The sequence below is a fragment of the Fukomys damarensis genome, unplaced genomic scaffold (assembly GCF_012274545.1).
Source record: "Fukomys damarensis isolate Sample0158 unplaced genomic scaffold, DMR_v1.0_HiC HiC_scaffold_16, whole genome shotgun sequence".
Classification (NCBI taxonomy): Eukaryota; Metazoa; Chordata; class Mammalia; order Rodentia; family Bathyergidae; genus Fukomys; species Fukomys damarensis.
In genome coordinates, this window is record NW_022900928.1 from 25132852 (window position 1) to 25155163 (window position 22312).

The window sequence follows — 22312 nt, forward strand, 5'->3', positions numbered from 1 at the left end:
AAAAAAAAAAAAAAAAAAAAAAAAAAAAAAAAAAAAGGTGAGTTTTATGGTATGTGTATTATATCTCAATGAAAAGAAGAACTCTTCATGGCTTGGCCAGCCAGAGAAGATTTCTGCAATTTTGTTTAATATAATCTATCTTGCATAATTGTTACTTGAGTATATATCTATTTCTTCCAACTAAATTAGGTTTCCAAAGAGCAACAACTAAAAATATTCTTTATATTCCCAAGACATTTAGTACTCAATAAATTTTACATTAAACTATTACCTTAAGAGTGTTTAATTCTTTATTTTTGAGTTCAAATCCAGTAGTTACATATATTAACATATACATATATCTACAGATAGATACATGTATCACATATCACATCTTAATCATTTTTCCTACCTTTCATCTCCCCTCCCTACCACTTTTTCATTCATGGATCCCCATCCCATCTCCACAAACTCCACCACACTGTTTCTTATCCCCTTTTATTTTGCTCTTTAAATTATATTTTGAGTTCTGCATATGAGAAAAAATGTGTGATGTTTAACTTTCTGTGAGTGATTTATTTCATGTGACATAATGATTTTACATGATTATTCTGATACCCAGAATAGGAATTGCTGGGTCAAACGAGACTTCTAATCCTAGTTGTCTGAGGTATCTCCATATTAATTTCCACAGCAGTCACACCAGTCTGCACTCTGACCAACAATGGAGAAGGGTTCCTTTCTCCCCACAACCCTGCCAGCATTTGTTACTGGTTGATTTCATGACAGCAGCTGTTCTTTCCGGGGTGAGGTGGAATCTCAGTGTAGTTTTCATTTGCATCTCTCGAATGACCAGTGATGTAGAACACGTTTTTCATGTTTATTTGCAGCTTTTACTTCTTTGTCTGAGAAATGTGTTCATTTCAGAAGCCCATTTTTTAAATGGATCTTTATATTTGGGGAAGGTTGATTTTTTTTTATTTCTTTATATATTCTAGATAGACCTAAGGAACAGCTGGTAAAAATTTGTTCCCACATTGTAGGTTGTCTCTTAGCTCTGTTGGTGATTTCTCTTGCAGTGCAGAAGATTTTTTTGTTTTGTTTTGTTTTGTTTCATTTTAATTTAGCAGAAGCTTTTTCAAAAGATGAGAACCTGGTTGTTGATTCTTTGTGCTAGTTCCCATGCTACTGAGATTTTGTTCATAGTTTTTTCCTATGCCAATGTCTTTGAGAGTTCTACCAACATTATCTTCAAGCAAGTTTAGTGTTTTTGTTTTAATATTTAGATTTTCAATCCACTGGGACTTTATTTAGTGCATGGTGAAAGATAGGGGTCTAGTTTTAATCTTTGGCAAGTTGAAAGCCAGTTTTTCCAACACCATTTTTTAAAGAGGCTATCTTTCCTCCAGTGAAAATGGTTGGCTCCTTTATCAAAGATGAGGTGACTGAGTGTGTCTGGAGTTGTTTCTGCATCTTCTAATATATTCCACTGATCCTGGGGTCTGTTTCTTTGCCAGTACCATGCTGTTTTTATCACAGTGGCTTCACAGTATAGATTCAAGTTGGGGACTGTAATACCCGCCTTGTCAGGTCTCCATTGCCTAGAATTGCTTTTGCTATTCTAGGTCTCTTGTGATTCCAAATGAATTTTTGGATTGTTTTTTTCTAGTTCTGTGAAATATACTATTGGGATTTCTTTCTTTCTTTCTTTCTTTTTTTGGTACTGGGGATCAACCTAGGGTCCTTGCACTTGCAAGGCAGGCGACAGAACTATTGAGCTAAATCCCCAGCCCTTATTGGGATTTAAATCAAGATTGCATTGAATCTGTATAGTAGTTTGGGGAGTATGTCCATTTTCACGATATTGGCTCTTCCTACCCAGGAATAGGGGATGTCTTTCCATTTTCTTATATCCTATTCAATCTCTTTTGAGTGCTGACCTTGTATCCAGCTACTCTACTAAATCTATCAATTAAGTCTAGAAATCTTTTGTCAGAGTTTTTTGGGTCTTCCATGTAGAGTATCACATCATCAGCAAATAATGACAGTTCAACTTCTTCTTTTCCTATCTTAATTGCTTTTCCTTCTCTTGTCTAATTGTTGTGGCTGTTTCCAAAACTATATTGAACAGGAGTGGTGATAGTGGAAATTCTTGCCTTGTTCCTGATTTTAGTGTGAAGGTTTTCAGTTTTTGACCATTTAGAATGATGTTGGCTATTGGTTTTTCATAGATAGCCTTTATTAAGTTGAGATAAAGACCATCTATTCCAATTTTATGTAGGGTTTTTATAATGAATGGGTTCTGGAATTTGTTGAATGCTTTTTCTGCATCTACTGAGATGATCATATGGTTTTTGTCCTTGACTCTGTTAATACAGTGTATTTCATTTATTGATTTATGTATGTTGAACCATCCTTGCATCCCTGGGATAAATCCGACTTGGTCAGGGTATATGATCTTCTTGATGTTCCTCTGTATTCTGTTTGCCAGTATCTTATTGAGGATTTTTGTGTTTATGTTCATTAAGGAGGCTGGCCTGTAGTTCTCCTTTTTGGTTGGGTCTTTCCCTGGTTTTGGAATCAAAATAACACTTGTTTCCAGGAATTAATTTGGACATATTGCTTCCCTTTCAATGTCACTGAAAAATTTACAACGTATGGCAATAGTGCTTCTCTAAATGTCTTGTAGAATTCAGCAGTGAAGCCATCAGGGCCTGGGCTTTCCTTTGTTGATAAATTTTTAATTACGTTTCAATTTCACTGATTGTAATTGGGGTGTTTAGAATTTTTTTATGTTCTTCATTTAATTTTGGTAATTCATATGTAGCTAGAAATCTGTCTATTTCTTCCATGTTTTCCATTTTATTGGAGTACAGGTTCTTGAAGTAGGTACTGATGATCCTCTAAACTTCTGCTGATCTGTTGTGACTGCACCTTTTTTCATTCCTAATTGCATGGATCTGAGCTTTTTCCTTCCTTTTTTTGATAAGTTTGGCTAAGGATTTAGCAATTTTATTTATTCTTTCAAAAAACCAACTCTTCAATTTATTGATTTTTGTATTGTTCTTAGTCTCCATTGCATTGATTCCTGCTCTGATGTTTATAATTTCCTCCCTTATATGAGCTTTGGGTTTGTCTTGCTCTTCTTTTTCTAGGAGCTTAAGATTCATCATTAGGTTATTTGAACTTGCTCTGTTTTTCTAGTGTTGGCATTCACTGCTATGAATTTCCCACATAGAACTGCTTTTATTGTGTCCCATAAATTCCTGTATGTTGTCTGGCATTATCATTAAATTGTAAAAACTGTCTAATTTCTTCTTTAATTTCCTCTGTGACCCATTGGTTGCTCAGAAAAGTGTTATTCAATTTCCACATGTTTGTGAAGTTCTTGAGATTTCTTATACTATTGATCTCCAGTTTAATTGCACTATGGTCTGATAATATAAATGGGATAATTCAACTCCTTTGCATTTACTTAAACATGTTCTATAAGTTAGTATGGTGTCTATTTTTTTTCTCCTTGAGTTTATTGGTACATTTTAGGTATACAGTACAGTTACATTCATCATTGGGATCTTGTACCTTTACATGCCAGGTCTTGGTTCCCATTTTTTCCCATTGTCCCTGCCCTCCCTTCACCCCCTCCTTCCTTCCCTATTTACAAACACTTTATTTCCATTTTTTCATTTTCTCATGTTTTTTTTTCTTTTCCCTTATTACCTTTCCCCTACCCTTCCCACTTCCCCTACACCTTTAGCCCTTTTCTTCCTATTTCACATTGTCAATTATATCATTAGGATCTTATGTACCATTATAGTTTTTCACACCAGAGAAACTATCTGGTATTTATACATATGTGACTTATTTATTTCACTTAGGAATATATCCTCAATATGTATCCATTTTCCTATGAATGAATCTAATTTCTCATTCTTTATGGCTGAGTACTATTCCATTTTATAGAAAAAGCCACATCTTCTTTATCCAGTCTCCACCTGATGGGCAAATGGGCTGTTTCCAAGTTTTAGCTATTACAAACTGTGCCACTATAAACGTAGGTGTGCATATAATCACTGTGATATGATTCATTTTCTCTTTTGGAGAATGACCTGTGTGCAGATGAAAAGAATATATATTCTGATTTCGTGAGGTGGAACACTCTGTAGACATCTACTAAGTCCATTTGTTTCTAAGACTTGGTTCAGTTCTGTTACTTCATTATTGTTTTTTTTTGTCTAGATGATCTATTTGTGTCAGTGGAGTATTGAGGTCCCCCACTACAACTGAATTAGTGCTTATTTGGTTTTTCATGTCCCTTAATATTTGTTTTGTATAGTTGGGGGCATTAGTATTTGGTGCATATATATTTATGATTGTCATCTCTTCCTGTTGGACTGTTCCCTTTACAAGGATGTAGTGGCCTCCTTTGTCGCTCTTAATCAGTTTTGGTTTGAATGTTACTTTTTCTGCAAATAAGATAGCTACCCCTGCTCTTTTCCAAGTTCCTGTAGCATGGAGAACTGTTTTCCATCCTTTTACTTTCAGTCTATGAGTTTCTTTTCAACTAAGTGCATTTCTTGTATGCAGTATATTGTTGGGTTTTGTTTTAAGCCATCTGCCAGTCTATTTCTTTTGATTGGTGAATTGAGGCCATTAATATTGATGGTTATAACTGATATGTATTGTCTTATCATTGTCATGTTATTTTCCTGTTGTTGGCTCTTTATTTCCCCCCCTCTCCCTTTAATTTCTTGCCTTTTGGATGTGCTCTGTTGTGCCATGGAGTTTTAACCTTCATTGTCTTTTTCTAGGATATTTTTAAAAATTGTTGGGAGTGCTGGTTTGGTATTCATGAAGTTTCTCAGGTGTCCTTTGTCATGAAAGTACCTTATTCCCCATCATTTTGAAATATACTTTTGTCATTTATCTCTTTTTTGTTTTGTTTTTTTTTTTTTTTGAGGGAAGATCTCCCTTTGTATAGTTCAGGCTGATCCTGAACTCACTATGTAGCCCAGGCTGGACTTGAACTCACAATGATCCTCCTGCCTCAGCCTCCTGGGTGCTGGAATCACAGGCATGCATCACCATGCCAAGCTCTATCTCTGACTTTTCATTTGCTTTTTTTTTAAGGTTCTAGAATCAGGAATCTGTTCCTCATTTCCATAGTTTATATCCAAAATCCAATAGCCTATCATCCAATTACTGCAACTTCCATTCTCTTCTCATACCCAGATACTCTAGGCTAGACCGAGTCAACAGTAATCCTCCTCATCTTATTATTTTGATGCTATTTTCCTACATCTGTGACATCACCTTCCACCATCTATTTCCTTTTCTCCACAAACACCATCTCTCCATATACCAACCCTTAATCTTTCTGTTCCATGGAAACAAACTTACTTCACAAGGCACAAAAACTTGCCCCATCTCTGATCTGTCATTAAGACATTTTCCCTAAACGTTTTTTTTTGGGTGTGGTGCTGGAGACTGAACCCAGAACCTCATGCATACTAAGCACACATTGTACCCCTGAGCTACATCTCCAGACCTAAAGCATTTCTTAAAATGTCCTGTTTCTAGCCTTCAAATCTTAGAGATCTGAGATTAGAAGAATTCTGTCTCAGGCCAGAGATTTAGCTCAGTGGTGCCTCCTCGCACGTGCAAGGTCCTGAGTTTGATCCCTGGTACAAAAAAAAAATTTGTCTCATTATTCTCTGAAAAGGCCCTATTATTCTTACACCCTAAGTCATCTGTGTTTTCTTATATACTGCTGGGTTTTTTCCAAAGAAATAATATGTATTACAATGATGTGGGTGGGTATAAAAAACAAAATGACAGAAATTTTTACATGGCTTAGACTAAAAAATATTCACAGGGACATATCATACTTGTTTTCCTTTCTAATCTATTTTAGCACTCTTTTGCTTACAACAAACTTACAAAATCATCCTTTACTCACTTCAAGTGAAATCTAGTGAGGGATTTACAAACAATAACTGTCCAGGAGTTTTCTCTCTGTACTCCATGTACAGGTTTTTCTACTTACCTCATCTTTGCTGGTATACTCTACTATTTCTGTGCACAGGTTGCTGCATTTGATTGTCCCCAGGTTCTGTTGGTTGCTCTTCCGATTACAGGAATCTTTGTAGAGCATGTATGGGGTGCCTGTCTCTGTCTGAGACTCAATGATGGCATACCAAAGTTGCTGAGCTTTTACAACTTTGCGAACACGACCTTGTTTCTCATAACTGAAAGATAAAGTTAATACTATCCCTAGAAAAATCTTTATTGCAGACAATTTGAAGAACGACACTGAAATATAAAAGTATGCAGGTTTTACTACAGAAAAAAAAAAAAGAATGATATTCATTTTACTCTGGCTAAAGCCACAGTGGAAAAACAGGCAGCTTCCAAACCATTCAAATGACTCCCATCACCAAATCAAAGGTACCTTTTATAATAAAAAAGAAGAACAATAGTCAAATTTCTCAATATTGTGCTGGGGTTTTTGTTTTTGTTTTTTTGTTACCAGGGATTGAACTTGGGACCTTGAACTTAAGAGGCAGGCAGTGGCACCACTGAGCTAAATCCCCGGCCCAATATGTGCTAATTATAATAAACACTTACATATGTGTCCTACTCACTCATGATTATATGTAATATAAAGCATAACTTATCAAAAGTATTGTAGAAAGAGAACAAAATAACAACTCTGCTGGTCTCTGCCTTAACTTTTATATAGATCAATTTTAAAAATCCAAGCATTTATTTACATGTCCCAAAGTTATAAGAAAGATGACAAAAATCTGATGAAAATTAATTTACTAATCACATTTTCTCCTAGATACTTCCGAAGATTCCTAGAAACAGGCTGATGACTTAAAGATGTTTAATATCTGGATCCCTCAACTAAGAAAAAAGTTAAAATATTTATTACTTTCATATTTTTCTCATACCTTTCATATAACTTCTCAAACTCCTCTCCCCAAACCTCATCCAGACCAGGACACTCATTTGGACACATCAAAGACCAGTCCTACAAAAGGAAGAATAGTACCACCCATAAGAAACTTGGAATAACCAACCACAGTCCATTTGAAACACTGCAAGAAGAGGCTTTCATAGGCTTTCTTGAAAATTTGCTGTAAAACTAATCATTTTAGGCTCAAGGTCAAAACTCTAGTTCTACTTATTTGTACATGACCTTTAACTCATTTAGGTCTGGTATTTAGTTTTAGAAAATAGAAACACAAGAAAATAGACATGGCATCTCATAACTTGTTCGGAATACCCTTCTATGGAATCTCACATAGGTGGACTCTTACTAAACATGACAACGTGACTGATAAGAAACTCCTATAAATCAAGTTGCTACTACTAACAGGTACCAATTTCTCTCACCTGATTAGTCTCGACTCGTTTCATGAAGAGATCCGGAATCCAAAGGGCAAAGAAAAGATCCCTGGCACGCTGCTCTTCCTTTCCTGTGTTCTTCTTTAAATCAAGAAACTCAAAGATGTCTAAATGCCAAGGCTCCAGGTAAATAGCAAATGCCCCAGGACGCTAACAGTAAACAAATCATTATTCTTTTCAGAATTGGAATGAAACAAAGAAACTTTTGTATTTTCAAAGGACTTTCATAAGTACTCCTTTGATTTCCACTATAATTAAAGTAAAATAATTCAAATAAAAGTACTATAAAAATGTAAAGAGGCAATATTTATCTTACAACTCCAGGAGTGAAAACAGAACAACTAGCCAGACATGGGGCACATGGTGTAATAACAGCTACTCAGGAGGGTGAGGCAGGAGGATCACAAATTGGAGGTCAGTCTGGGTGTAGCAAGACCCTGATCAAAAATAAAAACATAAAAAGAGCTGAAGATGTAGCTTAGTGGTAAAACATTTGCCTAGAATGCATATATCCTAGGGTCAATCCCTAGTAAAACAACAACAAAAAAACAGCTGATATAAAAAAATTGTGGAATAAGAAAAATTAAGTAATTTGTTCAAAATGACATACTGAACTTGCAGTCTCCTCAGCTGTGGCCAAGATTACTTTCTATCACATGACATGTACATAAAGCCCAAAGAAAATTGCTTTAACTCTGACAATATAATTTGCACTCTTATTAAAGTTAATGTCTTATCAAGGTTACCAAAGTCCATCAGAGACAGATGACAAATTCTTATGAGGCAGACTAGCTGCCAAAACTATCCTACTATAATACTAGGTAAAAATTCTTTCAACCCTACTTTCCTTCTCTAAAATAGGGTTTTTGCTGTTTTGGTTTTTTTTTTTTTCTTTTAAAGAAAAACCTAGAATATACAATAACCCATTTCAAGGTTATTCACAAATTCAGAAATGTTTTGCAAATAAACTGTCATGTAAAAAGCTGAATAGATCAGTAGCTGCCTTGATTCAGAGATAAAATGTATGGGGGTGGGGAAGATAGGGTGACTGAATGCAGGGTGTCATAGTTTAGATCTAAAATGTCTTCTAATCAATAGCCTTCTTGTACATAAATAACAAACTCACTGAGAGAGAAATTAAGGAAACAATCCTTTTCACAATAACATCCAAAAAAAAAAGAAATATCTAGGGACCAATCTAATGAAGGAGACAAAAGACCTCTACACTGAAAATTACAGCACTCTGAAAAAAGAGATAAAAGAGAATATAAGAACATGGAAAGACATCCCTTGTTCCTGGGTAGGAAGAATCAACATAGTGAAAATGGCGATATTCCAAAACTGCTATACAGATTCAATGCAATCCTAACTGAAATACCAACAGTATATTTCACAGAACTTGAGAAAGCAATCCAAAAACTCATTTGGAACCAGAAGAGAACTAGAATAGCAAAAACCATTCTAGGCAACAGAGACATGGCAGGGGGTATCACAATTCCCACCTTGAAACTATAATACAAAGCCACTGTGATAAAAACAGCATGGTACTGGCAAAGAAACAGACCCGAGGATCAATGGAAGATTAGAAGATGCAGAAACAACACCAGACATACTCAGCTACCTCATCTTTGCCAAAGGAGCCAACCATCCTCATTGGAGGAAAGGTAGCCTCTTTAAAAAATGGTGTTGGAAAAACTGGCTTTCAACTTGCCAAAGATTAAAACTAGATCCCTATCTTTCACCATGCACTAAACTAAAATCTAAGTGGATTAAAGATCTAAATATCAAAACAGAAACACTAAACTTACTGAAAAGTAAATTAGGTAGAGTTCTCAAAGACATTGGCTTAGGAGAAGACTTTATGAACAAATCCTCAGTAGCAGGAGAACTTGCACGAAGAATCAATAACTGGGATCTCATTGTATTAAAGAGTTTTTGCAGTGCAAGAGAAATCACCAACAGAGCTAAGAAACAACCTACCATGTGGGAAAAAAATTTTACCAGCTGCTCCACAAAGGACTACTATCTAGAATATATAAAGAACTCAAAAAAATCAGGCCCCCCAAATACAAAGACCCAATTCCAAAATGGGCATCTGAAATGAACAAACATTTCTCAGACAAACAATTAAAAGCAACAAATAAATGTATGAAAAAATGTTCAACATCACTGGTCATTTGAGAGATGCAGATGAACACACACGGAGATTCCACCTTACCCCAGAAAAAAAAAAAAATCAATCAATAACAAATGCTGGCAAGGCTGTGGGAAGAAAGGAACCCTTCTCCATTGTTGGTGGGAGTGCAGACTGGTCCAACCACTGTGGAAATCAATATGGAGATGCCTCAAACAACTAAGATTAGAGGTTCCATCTAACCCAGCTGTCCCTCTGCTAATATCTTTCCAAAAGAATTAAAAGAATCATACCATAGTGGTATATGTGCACGCATGTTTATAGTGGCACAGTTTGTAACAGCTAAAACTTGGAAACAATCCAAGTGCCCATCAACTGGAGACTGGATAAAGAAGATGCAGTTTTTCTATTAAATGGAGTACTCAGCCATAAAAAATGAGAAACCAGAAACATTTATAGCTAAATAGATGTACATTGAGGCTGCACTCTTAACTGAAATAAATAGGACACACTTGAGTAAATACCAAATAGTTTCCCTAGTGTAAAAAACTAAAAGTGTAAATAAGGTTCAAATGGTATAATTGAGAGTGTGAAATAGGAAGAAAATGGCTAAAGGGGAAGATGGAAGGGGAGGGGTAAGGAAATAAGGGAAAAGAAAAAATGTGAAAAAAGGAAAAAATGCAAATAAAGTCTTTGTAAATAGGGAAGGGTAAAGGGGGTGAAAATAGGGCAGGGCTATGGGGAAAAACAAGAACCGAGACATATCATGTAAAGGTACAAGAACTCAATGATAAATATAACTGTATTGTTTGCTTTAAATGTACCAATAAACTTAATGGGGGATAAATAAATAAAATGTCCTCCAAACATCTTAGGTGCAGAAGTAAAGACTGGTGGTAAAGGGCAAGATACTGGAGCAATGACCTGGAAGGGTGTATTCCTATCCCTCACTTGTCCCTTTCCACTCTTCTTCCTGGCTGCATTGAGGTAAGCAGCTTCCCTCCACCCTGCCAGTTCTGCCTTGGAGCTAGTCAATCATGGACTGAAACCTCTAAAACCATGAGTCAAGATAAACCTCTCCTTCTCAAAAATGGAGACATAAAGTATTTTGTTCCGTTGTTAGGAAAATAATAATACAGAGAACATGAGCAAGCATTTTAGGGTAAGGGAAGTAGTCCACATCTTAATGAGCATGGTGATTATTAAAATGTATACATTTGTCAAAACCCATCAAACTATAATAAAACTGTGCAATTTCAAAAAGGAGTTTATGTCTTCTTAAAAGCTGATTTTTAAAAGTAAAAAAAAGTCTTTGCAAAAAGGGAGGGATGAAGGAGTTGAAGGGAGGGCAGGGGAATGGGGAAAAAAAAGAACCAAGATACATCACGTAAAGGTACAAGTTCCCAATGATAAATGTAAATGTATTGTATATCTAAAATGAACTAATAAAAGAATTGGAGGGGGGGAAAAAAAACACTAGTTAGAAACTATACATAAATGAACCTTCTTATTATAAGCATATACAACTTAAGATTTTAAGTTCTGATTTTCAGTACTTTAAAATAACAGACCATACCTTGTTTCCTCCTTGATCGACATATCGAGCTGTGTTGTTATACACTCTCAGCATTGGTACAAGGCCATTAGAATTGCCATTGGTCTTAAAGAAAAGTCAAGAGTAAAAACATCTGCAGGAGACAGAGGACTCAACAAGAAAAGAACAAAATATCCCAAAAGTGAATAAATTATTCTCTCCTAATCTTTCACCAAAAAAAGGGTGCCTAATTTCTAGATATCAATGTATAAAGTCTTATCTGCTCTCCATTTCTACCTTTACTATAAAAACGTAGTGTCCAGCATAAAATTAACAAAATGTTGTTGAAAAAATTACAACTAATATTACTTCATAACGCCCCCAATTTACAATGTGATAAGAACTATAAATCAAAAGAATGCAAAATCAGCATTGCTAAATTTATCTCTATAACCTTCTAAAGGTATAAAGATATACTTTGGGGAGAGCAAGACATTACTACAATGTCTTTTACCCAAAAGAATTCAAGGTACCTTACAATAGGAATCATACAAAATGAATCTATCGAGGCAATAAATACAGTAAATGGAGATTCTCAGCAATAAATGGATTATATAATGAGGCTTCGAGAATAAGGACCATTAAGACTAGAAGATATCTCATCAAATTCTTTAAATAACCCTTCTAACCCCAAGGTAAGTATTTAAACATTCTAGAAAGATACATGTAATGGCTCATTATACTATGCGCACAAGTTCTATATATACCAGAGTACCAAAATAAAACACTACATAAAAGTTTCCTTCTAGAATCCATAAGGTTAAACAGTTGCTTTATGCTACAGATGAGGAAACAAACTCAGAGATACAAAGTAACTTACCACAGGCCACATTATTTATAGGTAGTGGAGACAAGATTTAAATTCAACTCTCAAGTCATTAAATTCAACTTCCAAATCATTAACTTGATTTCCAATGAACAGTAAACTAGCAAAGAGTTAGAGCTTATATTATTGAGAGTCAAAGTTTCCACCTTGAATCCTGACTCTACCACATATAAAGGGATTGATTTCTGAAAAAAACTTTCTAAGCCTGAGTTTCCTCAATTTGTAAAATGAAAATACTGGTACCTAGAGTCACAAGATTATCGTAAGATATAAAGTTCCTACTATGCGGCTATAATGGTAGCTATATCATAGAGTTGTAGTAAGAGGTAAATGACTCACTCATGTAAAACATTTTTATAACAGATTTAGCACATAGTAAGCTATCCATAAATAATAGGTCATTATTATTATTGTTAAAATAAATAAATAATGGGCCAGGGATTTAGCTCAGTGGTGCCGCTGCCTGCCTCACAAGCTCAAGGTCCTGAGTTCGATCCCCAGTACCAAAAAAAAAAAAAGAATAAATCAATCAGAATTCTAAACTCTGAGGTAAAAACAGTTCTAGAGATCATCTAGCATAAGCTAAACTCCTAATATAACAAATAAAAATGAAGCTAGAAGAAATGAAATGACCACTCCAACTCACACAGACTGCTAGTAATCAACAGAGATTAGGTCTCCCAAACACAAGCATTACAAAATTAAGTCCTCTTGACCATAAGCATGGTTGCTTTTGGATTTCAACTCCCCACTTAAATCTCCTAAGGCAGAAGCTTACCCCAGCAATGTAGCTGCCAGTAGCCCGAATACAACTCACAGCAACACCAATTCCCCCAGCAGATTTAGAGATCAATGCACACTGCTTCAGAGTGTCATAAATGCCTTCAATGCTGTCATCTTTCATACTCAGAAGGAAACAGCTACAGGAGAAAAAGTGACAACTCAGAGCTAGGAAATGAAGCAGAATCACAAAAATGATTATATATTCCCAAAACATAAGTCAGGTTCTCATTTTCTACAAGCGTTTCTAGAAGTGAATGACACAATGACATATACCAATGTTATTATTATTATTATTATTATCATCATCATTAGGGTTTTTTGAGACAGTCTCAATATGTAGTTCAGGTTGGCCTAAATTCATGGCAATTCTCTTGCTATGAAAAACAAATGACTCCAGGGCCAGGGATTTAGCTCAGTGGTTCTGTCACCTGCCTTGCAAGCTCAAGGTCTGAGTTCAATCCCAGTACCAAAAAAAAGAAAAAAAGAAAAAAAAAATTCCAAAATTTGCACTTTGCAACTAACTTCCTCCCAATTTTTGCACTTTGCAACTAACTTCCTCCCAATTCAGGAACGTTACTCTTCCAATTATCCATGCACTGTCTTAAATATTCAACTACAAAATTTTCTTCTAGGGCCCAGGAACTTAGCTCAGTGGTGCCACCGCCTGCCTGGCAAGCGCAAGGTCTTGAGTTCAATCCCCAGCACCAAATAAATAAATAGTGTTCTATCCACAGACTTTCTATGAAATATTCAGATAAAGAAACTAATATAACAAATATTTTGTACTTGCCTCTACTTCAAGAAATTAGACAGTGCAAATAAAGGCTAATTGTAATCACCTAACATTTTGATGCATTTTTATTAGGTTCTACATTTAAAGCTTTTCTGGTTCCATATTTATTTATTCTTCTGCAACTTGCTTTTAATTCAATATTGTTATAATAATTAATTCCTACTGACATATGTAGCCTTAGTTTATTTTCATTATCATAGGAATATATGTTTTCAAAGTAGGTACTGATGATCTTCTGGATTTCTGCAGGATCCATTGTAACTTCACCCTTTTCATTCCTAATTGCATAGATTTGAGTCTTTTCTTCCTTTTTGTTTTTGATAAGGTTGGCTAAGGGTTTGTCAATTTTATTATTTCAAAGACCCAACTCCTTCCGCTGTCTGCCTCACAAGCACAAGGTCTAGAGTTCAATCCCTGGCACCAAAACCAACAAACAGACCCAACTCTTCAACTGATCCCTTGTATTGTTTTAGTCTTCATTGCGTTTTCTGCTGATTTTTATAATTTCCTCCTTTGCTGAAGCTTTGGGCTTGATTTGCTCCTTTTTCTAAAGCTTGAGGTTAATATTGGATTGTTTATTTGAGCCTGCTCTGTTTTCCTAATATGGTATTCACCACTATAAATTTCCCTCATAGGACTGCTTTCATTGCATTCCTTAAGTTCTGGTATGCTGTATTTGCATTATTTAATTGTACAAACTGATTTCTTAATTTCGTCTGTGACCCATTGTTTGTACAGGAGTGTTAATTTCCATGTGTTTATGAAATTCTTGTGATTTGTCATTGATTTCCAACTTCATTGCACTATATAGGCTGATAATATGTATGGGACAATTTCAATTTCTTTGTATTTAACTAGTTGATCTATTTGTGACAGTCGGGTATAAGGTGGCTCATTACAACAGTGAGTGTTTATATGATTTCTCATGTCCATTAATACCTGCTTTACATATTTGGATGCACTGCTATTTGGTGCACATGTATTTGATTGTTAATCACTTCCTCTTGGATTATTCCCTTTACAAGGATGTAATGACCTTGTCTCTTAATCAGTTTTGGCTTGAAATCAACTTTGTCTACAAATAGAATATAGCTACCCCTACTTTTTTCCAGGTTCCTGTCACGTCCCTGTCCATCCCTTGATTTTCAGTCTATGAATCTGTTTTTGAATTGTACTTCTTGTATGCAGCACATTGTTGGATCCTGCTTGTTGATCTGTTCTACCAGCCTGTTGATTGGTGAATTGAGACCGTTAACATTGCTGGTTATGACTCACACGTGTCTTACCTGTCATGTTATTTTCCTGTTGTTGGCTTCCTTCTTTCTTCTGTTTAATTTCTTCCCTTGCCTGGTGGATTCATTCTGTTGGAGTTAAAATCTCTTTTCATAATCATTGACCACATGGTACAAACCCTGCAATCTGGGCTGGAGATTGTTTTCCTTTAGGGCTTGAAACACTTCACTCCAAGGTTCTCTTTGACTTGATTTGAGAAGTCTGATGCTGATGGGTTTTCCTTTCCAGGTGATTTCTTTCTTTTCTCTAACAGCTTTTAATATTCTGTTCTTGTGTTGAATTCTGGAATCTTGACTATTATATGCATTGGGGAAAGATTTTTCTTTTCATCATGGCTAATTGGAGTTTTATATGCCTCATTTTCCTGTATGTCACATTCTTTTTCCCTGTTTGGGAAGTTTTCTGCCATTACTTCTGTGAACAAAATTTTTACATCATTTGTGCTATCTCCTACTTTTCATTGATTCCAATCAATCATGTTATTCTTCTTTGCATCCCCTAGTAGCTGCTGGATTGATTTCTCATATTCCCTTACTATTTTTAAGAAATCTCTTTTAATGGTCACTAACTGCAATCTTGTCTTCTACATCTGATATTGTTCTCACAGTGGCTCATTCTGCTGTGCATACTTTCAATGGAGTTTTTAATCTCCTGGATATGTTTGAAGTGTTCAATTTCTTTCCTATGCAGGATCCCATCATGTTCCTCAGTACCTCTACTTTTTTGTCTGCATCTACTCGAGTCACTAAACATGTCTTTCATTTGTCACTATCTCTGTATCTGGGAAATTATTTCCGCTTTGATTTTTATTCTAGAGCCTCATTTATCTGCTTTGTTACTTCTGCTATTATCACTTCAGAGTTCAGGTGGGTGGCTTTCGTTCTGTTACTTCATTGCCCCTAAGGTTTGCCTTTGGTGGGGGATTACATCTTGTTTAAGTATCTTCTCATTTTCTATTTTTTGTTAAGTTTGATTCCTGGGTTGATGCTTATACATTGCTTATGGCGAGGAGCTTTACTGCCAGCATTCAGAACCCTTAGGAAATGACAACTTCTCAGAAGTGTCTTCCAACCATAGCTAGGTTCGGGCTTTGAGTGTTGCAAGATCCTACCTCTTCAATTTATTGGGGATGAAAAGCTTCTGTATAATTGGCCCAGCCACCAGTTCTTCAGCACTGGCGTATAGATTTATTTTGTTATTATTTTTAACCCTTATATAATCTCAGACTTGGAATACCAGGAGGAACAACTGATTAGCACAATTATGTCACCTTGGCTAAAGTAGCACAATCAACATCAACTACAGCCTAGAAAATGACAAACTGTGGTAACTATTAATTTGCTACTTTAACCATATGAACTAAAGTTGTGATTATACAAGAAAATATAGAATATGAAAATTGCATGCAATATATAAACCCTTAATATGGTGATTTTACCCTTAGGGGAAATTTAAAAGAGTTTTGGGGAAAAAACAGAAATAGAAGAAGAGAAAGAGATCAGAAGCAAGTCTGAAGGACAAACTTTAGGCAACTGTTGAAGACAGGGGGAAGAGAAAAAGGAAAAATAAAAACAAGAACAGAACAGAAAAACAGCAACAACAAAAAAACCCAGGAGCCATGTTCAAAAAAATCATGAAAAAACAAGAGTCAGAGAGGAAAATGAGAAAAGAACTAGAAAAGAAAAGAGAAAGAGAAAAAATAAAGTCCAATTTGAGGTGTGTCTCTGCTGTCACTGGTAGGCAATGTGGGCAGAGTCCAGAGCCACACTGATTAATTCCAGCAAACCTGCTGCAGCTTCACAGTGGGGTAGTTGATAATCCCAACCAACTTGCCCCTTTTAGTTCCTCTGCAATTCAGGCTGGTTTTTGGCTATAAGTCTGGAACCAGATTCCTTGAGCCTACAACAGTTTTTGTATTTCTTGCCAGCTTGAACTCTGCTCTCTTGCCACCTGCGGACTTAAACTCAACACCCACACTGAGACACAGGGAGCTACTAGATGGAGTACACTCAGCTGCTCTGAGCTCAGTTAGCTCCTCTCCAGGGTGGTTACTGGCCAACTGTCCTCTCCTGGATGAGGTCTGAACTCAGATAACTCCACCAGCGGCTGCAGTCCAGAGTGTCCGGTGGTCTGTTCCACTGGTGTGTTTCTCCCTGAAGTCCTATGGGGTCACCAGTAGTCACCATGTTGTCTCCAGGTTCACCTTGCCCTTATTTCTATTTGAATTTCTGTCTTTTTCTTGGAACCCATGGACAGTGCAAATACCATCTCCTAGTCTGAAATTTGTATTTTACTTTGCTGTTGGTTCAGTTTTTAATTTTAATGTAGTCAATTTTCTATTCTTTCATGGTGCTTTGCAATCTTTCTTCAAGAAATCCTTCACCACTAAGGTAATATGTATTCTATCAAAATGTAAGTTGAAATATTGAGCCATGATATCTGCAACTCACTTTCTCCACCCATACGAGAATCAAACTCGGGACCTTGCACTTGCCAGGCAGGCACAATGCCATTGAGCTACATTCCCAGCCATGCAACTCACTTTCAAATAACTTGGTCAAAAAGAAACACCTAGAAACAAACAAACAAAACCAGCAACAACCCCTTTTATTTTATGAAATTTTTAATATATGTATTATTTTATGGAAAAATGTAATTTTTCAATCTAAATAGTTGTGGAGATACAGGTATTTAATGTCCTTTTAAAACTTTTCTTGAAAGTCCTAATAAAAACTTGAAAGCAAAGAGAAAAGTAGGTATTTATTTTCTTTTTATGTACTTCTGTGGACTTTAGACTATTTTCCCGAATTTATTTGGTATGTGGCACAAAGGAAGGAGATCTAATTATATATTTTTTCTTGGAAAGATAATCAATTTCCCTAAAGCAATGAGACCTGTTATTTATCATAACGAGTTTGTTTCTGGGCTCTCTGCTATAAACCAGTAGTTTTTCTCTAAACCAGAGTAATATGACACAGTTTTCATTACCACTTCATTACAGCATCACAGTAGTCTTGAAGTGGTTTTTTGGAGTTTTTTTGTTTTGTTTGAGATAGGTTCTTGCAGTCTAGTTTAGGCTGGCCTTGAACACACTATGTAGCCCAGTCTGGCCTTGAACTTATAGCCTGCTCAGCCTCCTGAATGCTGGGATTATAGGCACCTACCACGCTAGTAGTCCTGAAGTCTGGTTCACCTTTTTCCTCAAAATTGTTTTGCTATTTTTATTAGTTTCCTGTGGCTCCCTTAACAAATAGCCCCTCATCTGGTGACTTGAAACAGAAATGTATATTCTCACAGTTTCAGAGGCAAGAAGCTCAAAACAAGTATCACTAGGCCAAAATCAAGAACACTCCCTCCAGGGTCTTCATCTGATCCTTGCCTCATCCACCTCTTAGTGGCTACTGGTTTTCTCTTGCTGTGGCTGCAGAAAGCCAATTTCTATCTCTATCTTCATATCGCCTTCTCTTCTGTTTATTTCATATTGTCCTCAGCCTCTCTTAATAGGTTACTTTTGACTGGAATGGAGTCCACTTGGATAATTCACGATAAACTCCTACGTCAAGACCCTTAATCATATCTATAGGTTCCAGAGATTCAGACTTGATCATCACTGACCAGTCTCTAGACAATTCTTAGATTTTGCTTTTCCACATCATTTTTTTTTTTCTTTTGGAGACAGAGTCTCACTGTGTAGTCCAGGCTGGCCTCAAACTCACAGTGATCCTCCTGCTTCACCTCCCAAGTGCCAGGACTGCAGGCGTGCACCACCACACCCAGCTCTTCTACATAATTTTTAAAATTGGCATGTTGAAATTCTGACTGAAATTATACTGAATCTATAGATTAATGTGTTCTGGTCAAGATTTAAAATATTCTCCTTAAAGATCTTTTTATTATATTTATTCTTGTCCCTTCTAGTATTATAAATAGTATATTTTAGAACTTCATTTTCTAACTGTTAATGTGTAAAAATTAAACTAAATTTTTTTTTTTTTTTTGGTGTGTGCTAGGGATCAAACCTTGTGCCTGCTAGGCAAGTGCTCTACTGAGCCATAACCCTAGCCCCTCAACTGATTAATTTATAGTAAACTATTATCTAGGTATTCTGCTGAAATATTTTTTAATTTTAATAATATGTAGCTGCTCGAGTTCTCTATGTAAAAATTCCACCTGTGAATTATTCTCTTATTTCTAATATTTTCTTTATAAAGTATGGTCAAAATATAAAGTGAATGTTTAAATTTTTTTAAATTATAGTAAAAGACACATTGCCACTAATTGCCCTCCAAATACTCATTTTCACTTCAAATAAACTCATCCCATCATTCTTTCCACTTTCTGAAGCAATTCTGAAAGTCCTTTTTTGAGTTTCTTTATAGGTTTGATCAAACATACAGTGAATGCTATTGCCAAATGCCACCCAACAGAAAGGCAGGCTCATAAAAACATGATGTGTCCTCATCCACCTTATTTACCAGCTCTAGCTCCATGTAACTTCTGGTTCTTCCCTAAACTCAAAATGAGCATGAGGGAAGGTTAACATTTTTAATCAATTCAGGACGTCAAGGCAGCCATGACAGCACAACAACTCTCATGAAAGAGGTCTTCCATAAATGATTCAGAAAGCAGCAAGAACAATGGGACAAGTGTGCTCAAAATGAGGGGGAGTATTCTGAGGGGGACAAATGGCAATGTGGCTTTTACTATAATAGAATTTTTTTAAAACTTTAAACATTCATTGTATTTTTCAACACATCTCATACAATGCTGGCTTGAGCCTTACAACATGCTGAGAATAGGGGTGATAAACTTAAGTTTCAGAAGATATCTTTTGCCACATTAGGAAGTTATTTTCTGTATCTATTTTGCTAAAGTATTTTTTTTAAGTATTTCATTATGAAAGGGCATTAAATATATAAATGTTAAAGCAATTAATTACATTAATATTTTTTAATGTTAACATATCCTTGAATTCCTGGGTTAAACCAACTTGCTAATGGGAGTATTTTTTTACATATCACCAGACTATCAGTGTTCTCTTTCTCAGCAAATGGCATCACCATTTGTGTGTATGTGTATGGTGCTGGGGAGTAAATCTAAGATCTTGTATATGCTAAGCACACACTATACCACTGGTCTATATTCCCAATCCTACTTTTAAACAGTTTTATTGATGTAACTCACATATGACATAATTCCCTGCTTAAAATATACTATTAAATGACTTTTAGAATATTCAGAGTAGTTCAACCACCACCATAATCAACTTTAGATGTTTGCCTTCATTCAAGTCATTTACCACAGTGTTCAGAGATCCTTCCAGAATGTAAATCTCATTTAATCAGAGGAGCCAGTGATGTTTTTAATGTGAATTGCCTATTTTCTTTTACTTCATAAAAACCACTTCAACATACTAAAAGCAACTATAGGTAACACATACCTAGAGAGCTGTGGGCGGTTGGTACCAGCATTGAAGAGAGTAGGAGAAGCATGAGTAAACCACTTCTCAGAAAGAAGGTTGTACGTTTCAATTGCGGCATCAATGTCTTCTTTGTGAATCCCCACAGATACTCTCATCAACATATGTTGCGGCCTTTCAGCCACTATAAACAAAACAGAAGATTTCACTTATGAGACATGTCAGAAAAACTAGGCTAAAATGTGTTTGAACAAAAAAACAGAAGATCAGAGCTAGGGATGTAGATCAATGGTAGAGTGCTTGCCCAGCATACACGAAGCACTGGGTTCAATCCCCAGCATTGCAAAAACAAAGAAGACCAACAAAGGTTTTTATACCATTCAGCAAGACAATTATTCACAAACTAAATTTGAGGTTCAAAATATTATTTAGAGGGCCAGGGATTTTAGCTCAGTGGTGCTGCTGCCTTCCTCGCAAGCACAAGATCCTGAGTTCAATCCCCAGTACCTCCCTGCAAAACTTATTTAGAGTCTAAATAGAAATGTGAAGGCAGCCAGGGATTTAGCTCAGTGGTTCCATCACCTGCCTTGCAAGCGCAAGGTCCCAAGTTCAATCCCCAGTACCAAAAAAAAAAAGAAAAAAGAAACATTAAGGCTAACAGCACAAAACTCTCTGTTCAATATAAGGAAAACATAACATACATTTCCATTTCTTACCTTTTCCATTGATCTTCAACAAATAGGACCGCTCCAGAGTCTAGAAAAAGTAAAGTAGCCAAAAAAATTTTAGAGCACAGTTCTTAAAGACACAGTGGACCTATCCATTATAATATGGTGATCTATTTGTATCCTCTCAATATTGACATAATTTTAACTGAAATTTATTCCACATTTATTCCTCCTAACTTCAACCTACATTACCAAATGTTTTGTTTGGGGAAAGACTGCATATAAATTTCTGGAAAAATTCAACTTTGTGTATATTATAGCATAGTGTATTAGCATTATCATCATCTCAATGGTTAACACAAAGTACTTATAACAAGCTAGGTACTAATATAAGCACTAATATTTGACCCTCAACAGAATTTGTCATTCAAATTTTATAGCATCCCCATTATAAGAAAACTGAAGCAGAGATTAAATCACCTAAGAAGAAATAAGACAGAGATTTGAATCCAGGTGGTATGATACCAACATTCATGTTCTCAATCAGTATATTGTACTATCAACACAAAAATACTTAGAAAATTTGGCATATGGTAGGGATTCAATAAAGTTATTACAAAAATAACAGAATAATAAAGAATAATTTTGGCATATTATTTATGTAATTCCTCAGGTAATACAATATCTGTAAAATTCAAAAACTATAAATGAGTAAGTTATCTTTGCCTTAATTCAAACCATGACCACTACGTTAACCCCACTAATCCTCCAGGACCATCTTAACTCCCAACAACTTTATTACTATAATAACTGTATCATCAAAATATAGACAAAACAATTCCCTGATTGATTGAAGGAGGAATTCCCACCTATTCAAAATCCATTATTTGGGCTGGGGATTTAGCTCAGCGGTTCAGTGGCCTGCCTTGCAAGCGCAAGGACCCGAGTTCAAATCCGGTACAAAACAAACAAACAAACAAACAAAAATCCATTATTTATTTACCTTAAAGCCAAAGTAATTATAAGAGAAATCTCGGTCATAGATAATGGCAGAATTCAGGCGCTGATGGGAGTGAAAAAGAATCCATAATTAATATAATTAGGCCTACTTTCACAAAACCTGATGTTTTACCCCACCTCAAGAACTAAAATTGACACAGAATACAAAAGAGATAACATTAAGTCTCACTGCTATAGAAAAGAAATTCTTCCAACATTTAGAAAACAATACAACAAAAAATACAGAAATTTTCCAAAATTACTCAATTACATTTCCAGTACATCTTTACCAAAAAGGGAAGTAGCTATATTATCATCCTTAAACATATTTTTTTCTCCTTAAACATATTTTTAGATTGGTTGTTAAGTCTAAGTAAGTACTGGTACATATTTACTAATTTATATTGTTTG

General features: G+C 35.6%; 1 protein-coding gene across 2 annotated transcripts in view; it reads right to left on the reverse strand.

Annotated features, from left to right (window-relative positions):
• Positions 1 to 22312, reverse strand: part of Rrm1 (ribonucleotide reductase catalytic subunit M1) — a 48182-nt gene that overhangs the window by 14053 nt on the left and 11817 nt on the right. For both annotated transcript variants that reach the window (XM_010603160.3, XM_010603159.3), the window contains 8 exons: positions 21906 to 21965; positions 20951 to 20990; positions 20256 to 20418; positions 12725 to 12866; positions 11103 to 11186; positions 7381 to 7542; positions 6936 to 7015; positions 6026 to 6227 (listed from right to left, as the gene is read on the reverse strand). In XM_010603160.3, the coding sequence (XP_010601462.1) occupies positions 6026 to 6227; positions 6936 to 7015; positions 7381 to 7542; positions 11103 to 11186; positions 12725 to 12866; positions 20256 to 20418; positions 20951 to 20990; positions 21906 to 21965 (933 nt within the window). The remainder of the gene's footprint in view (positions 1 to 6025; positions 6228 to 6935; positions 7016 to 7380; positions 7543 to 11102; positions 11187 to 12724; positions 12867 to 20255; positions 20419 to 20950; positions 20991 to 21905; positions 21966 to 22312) is intronic.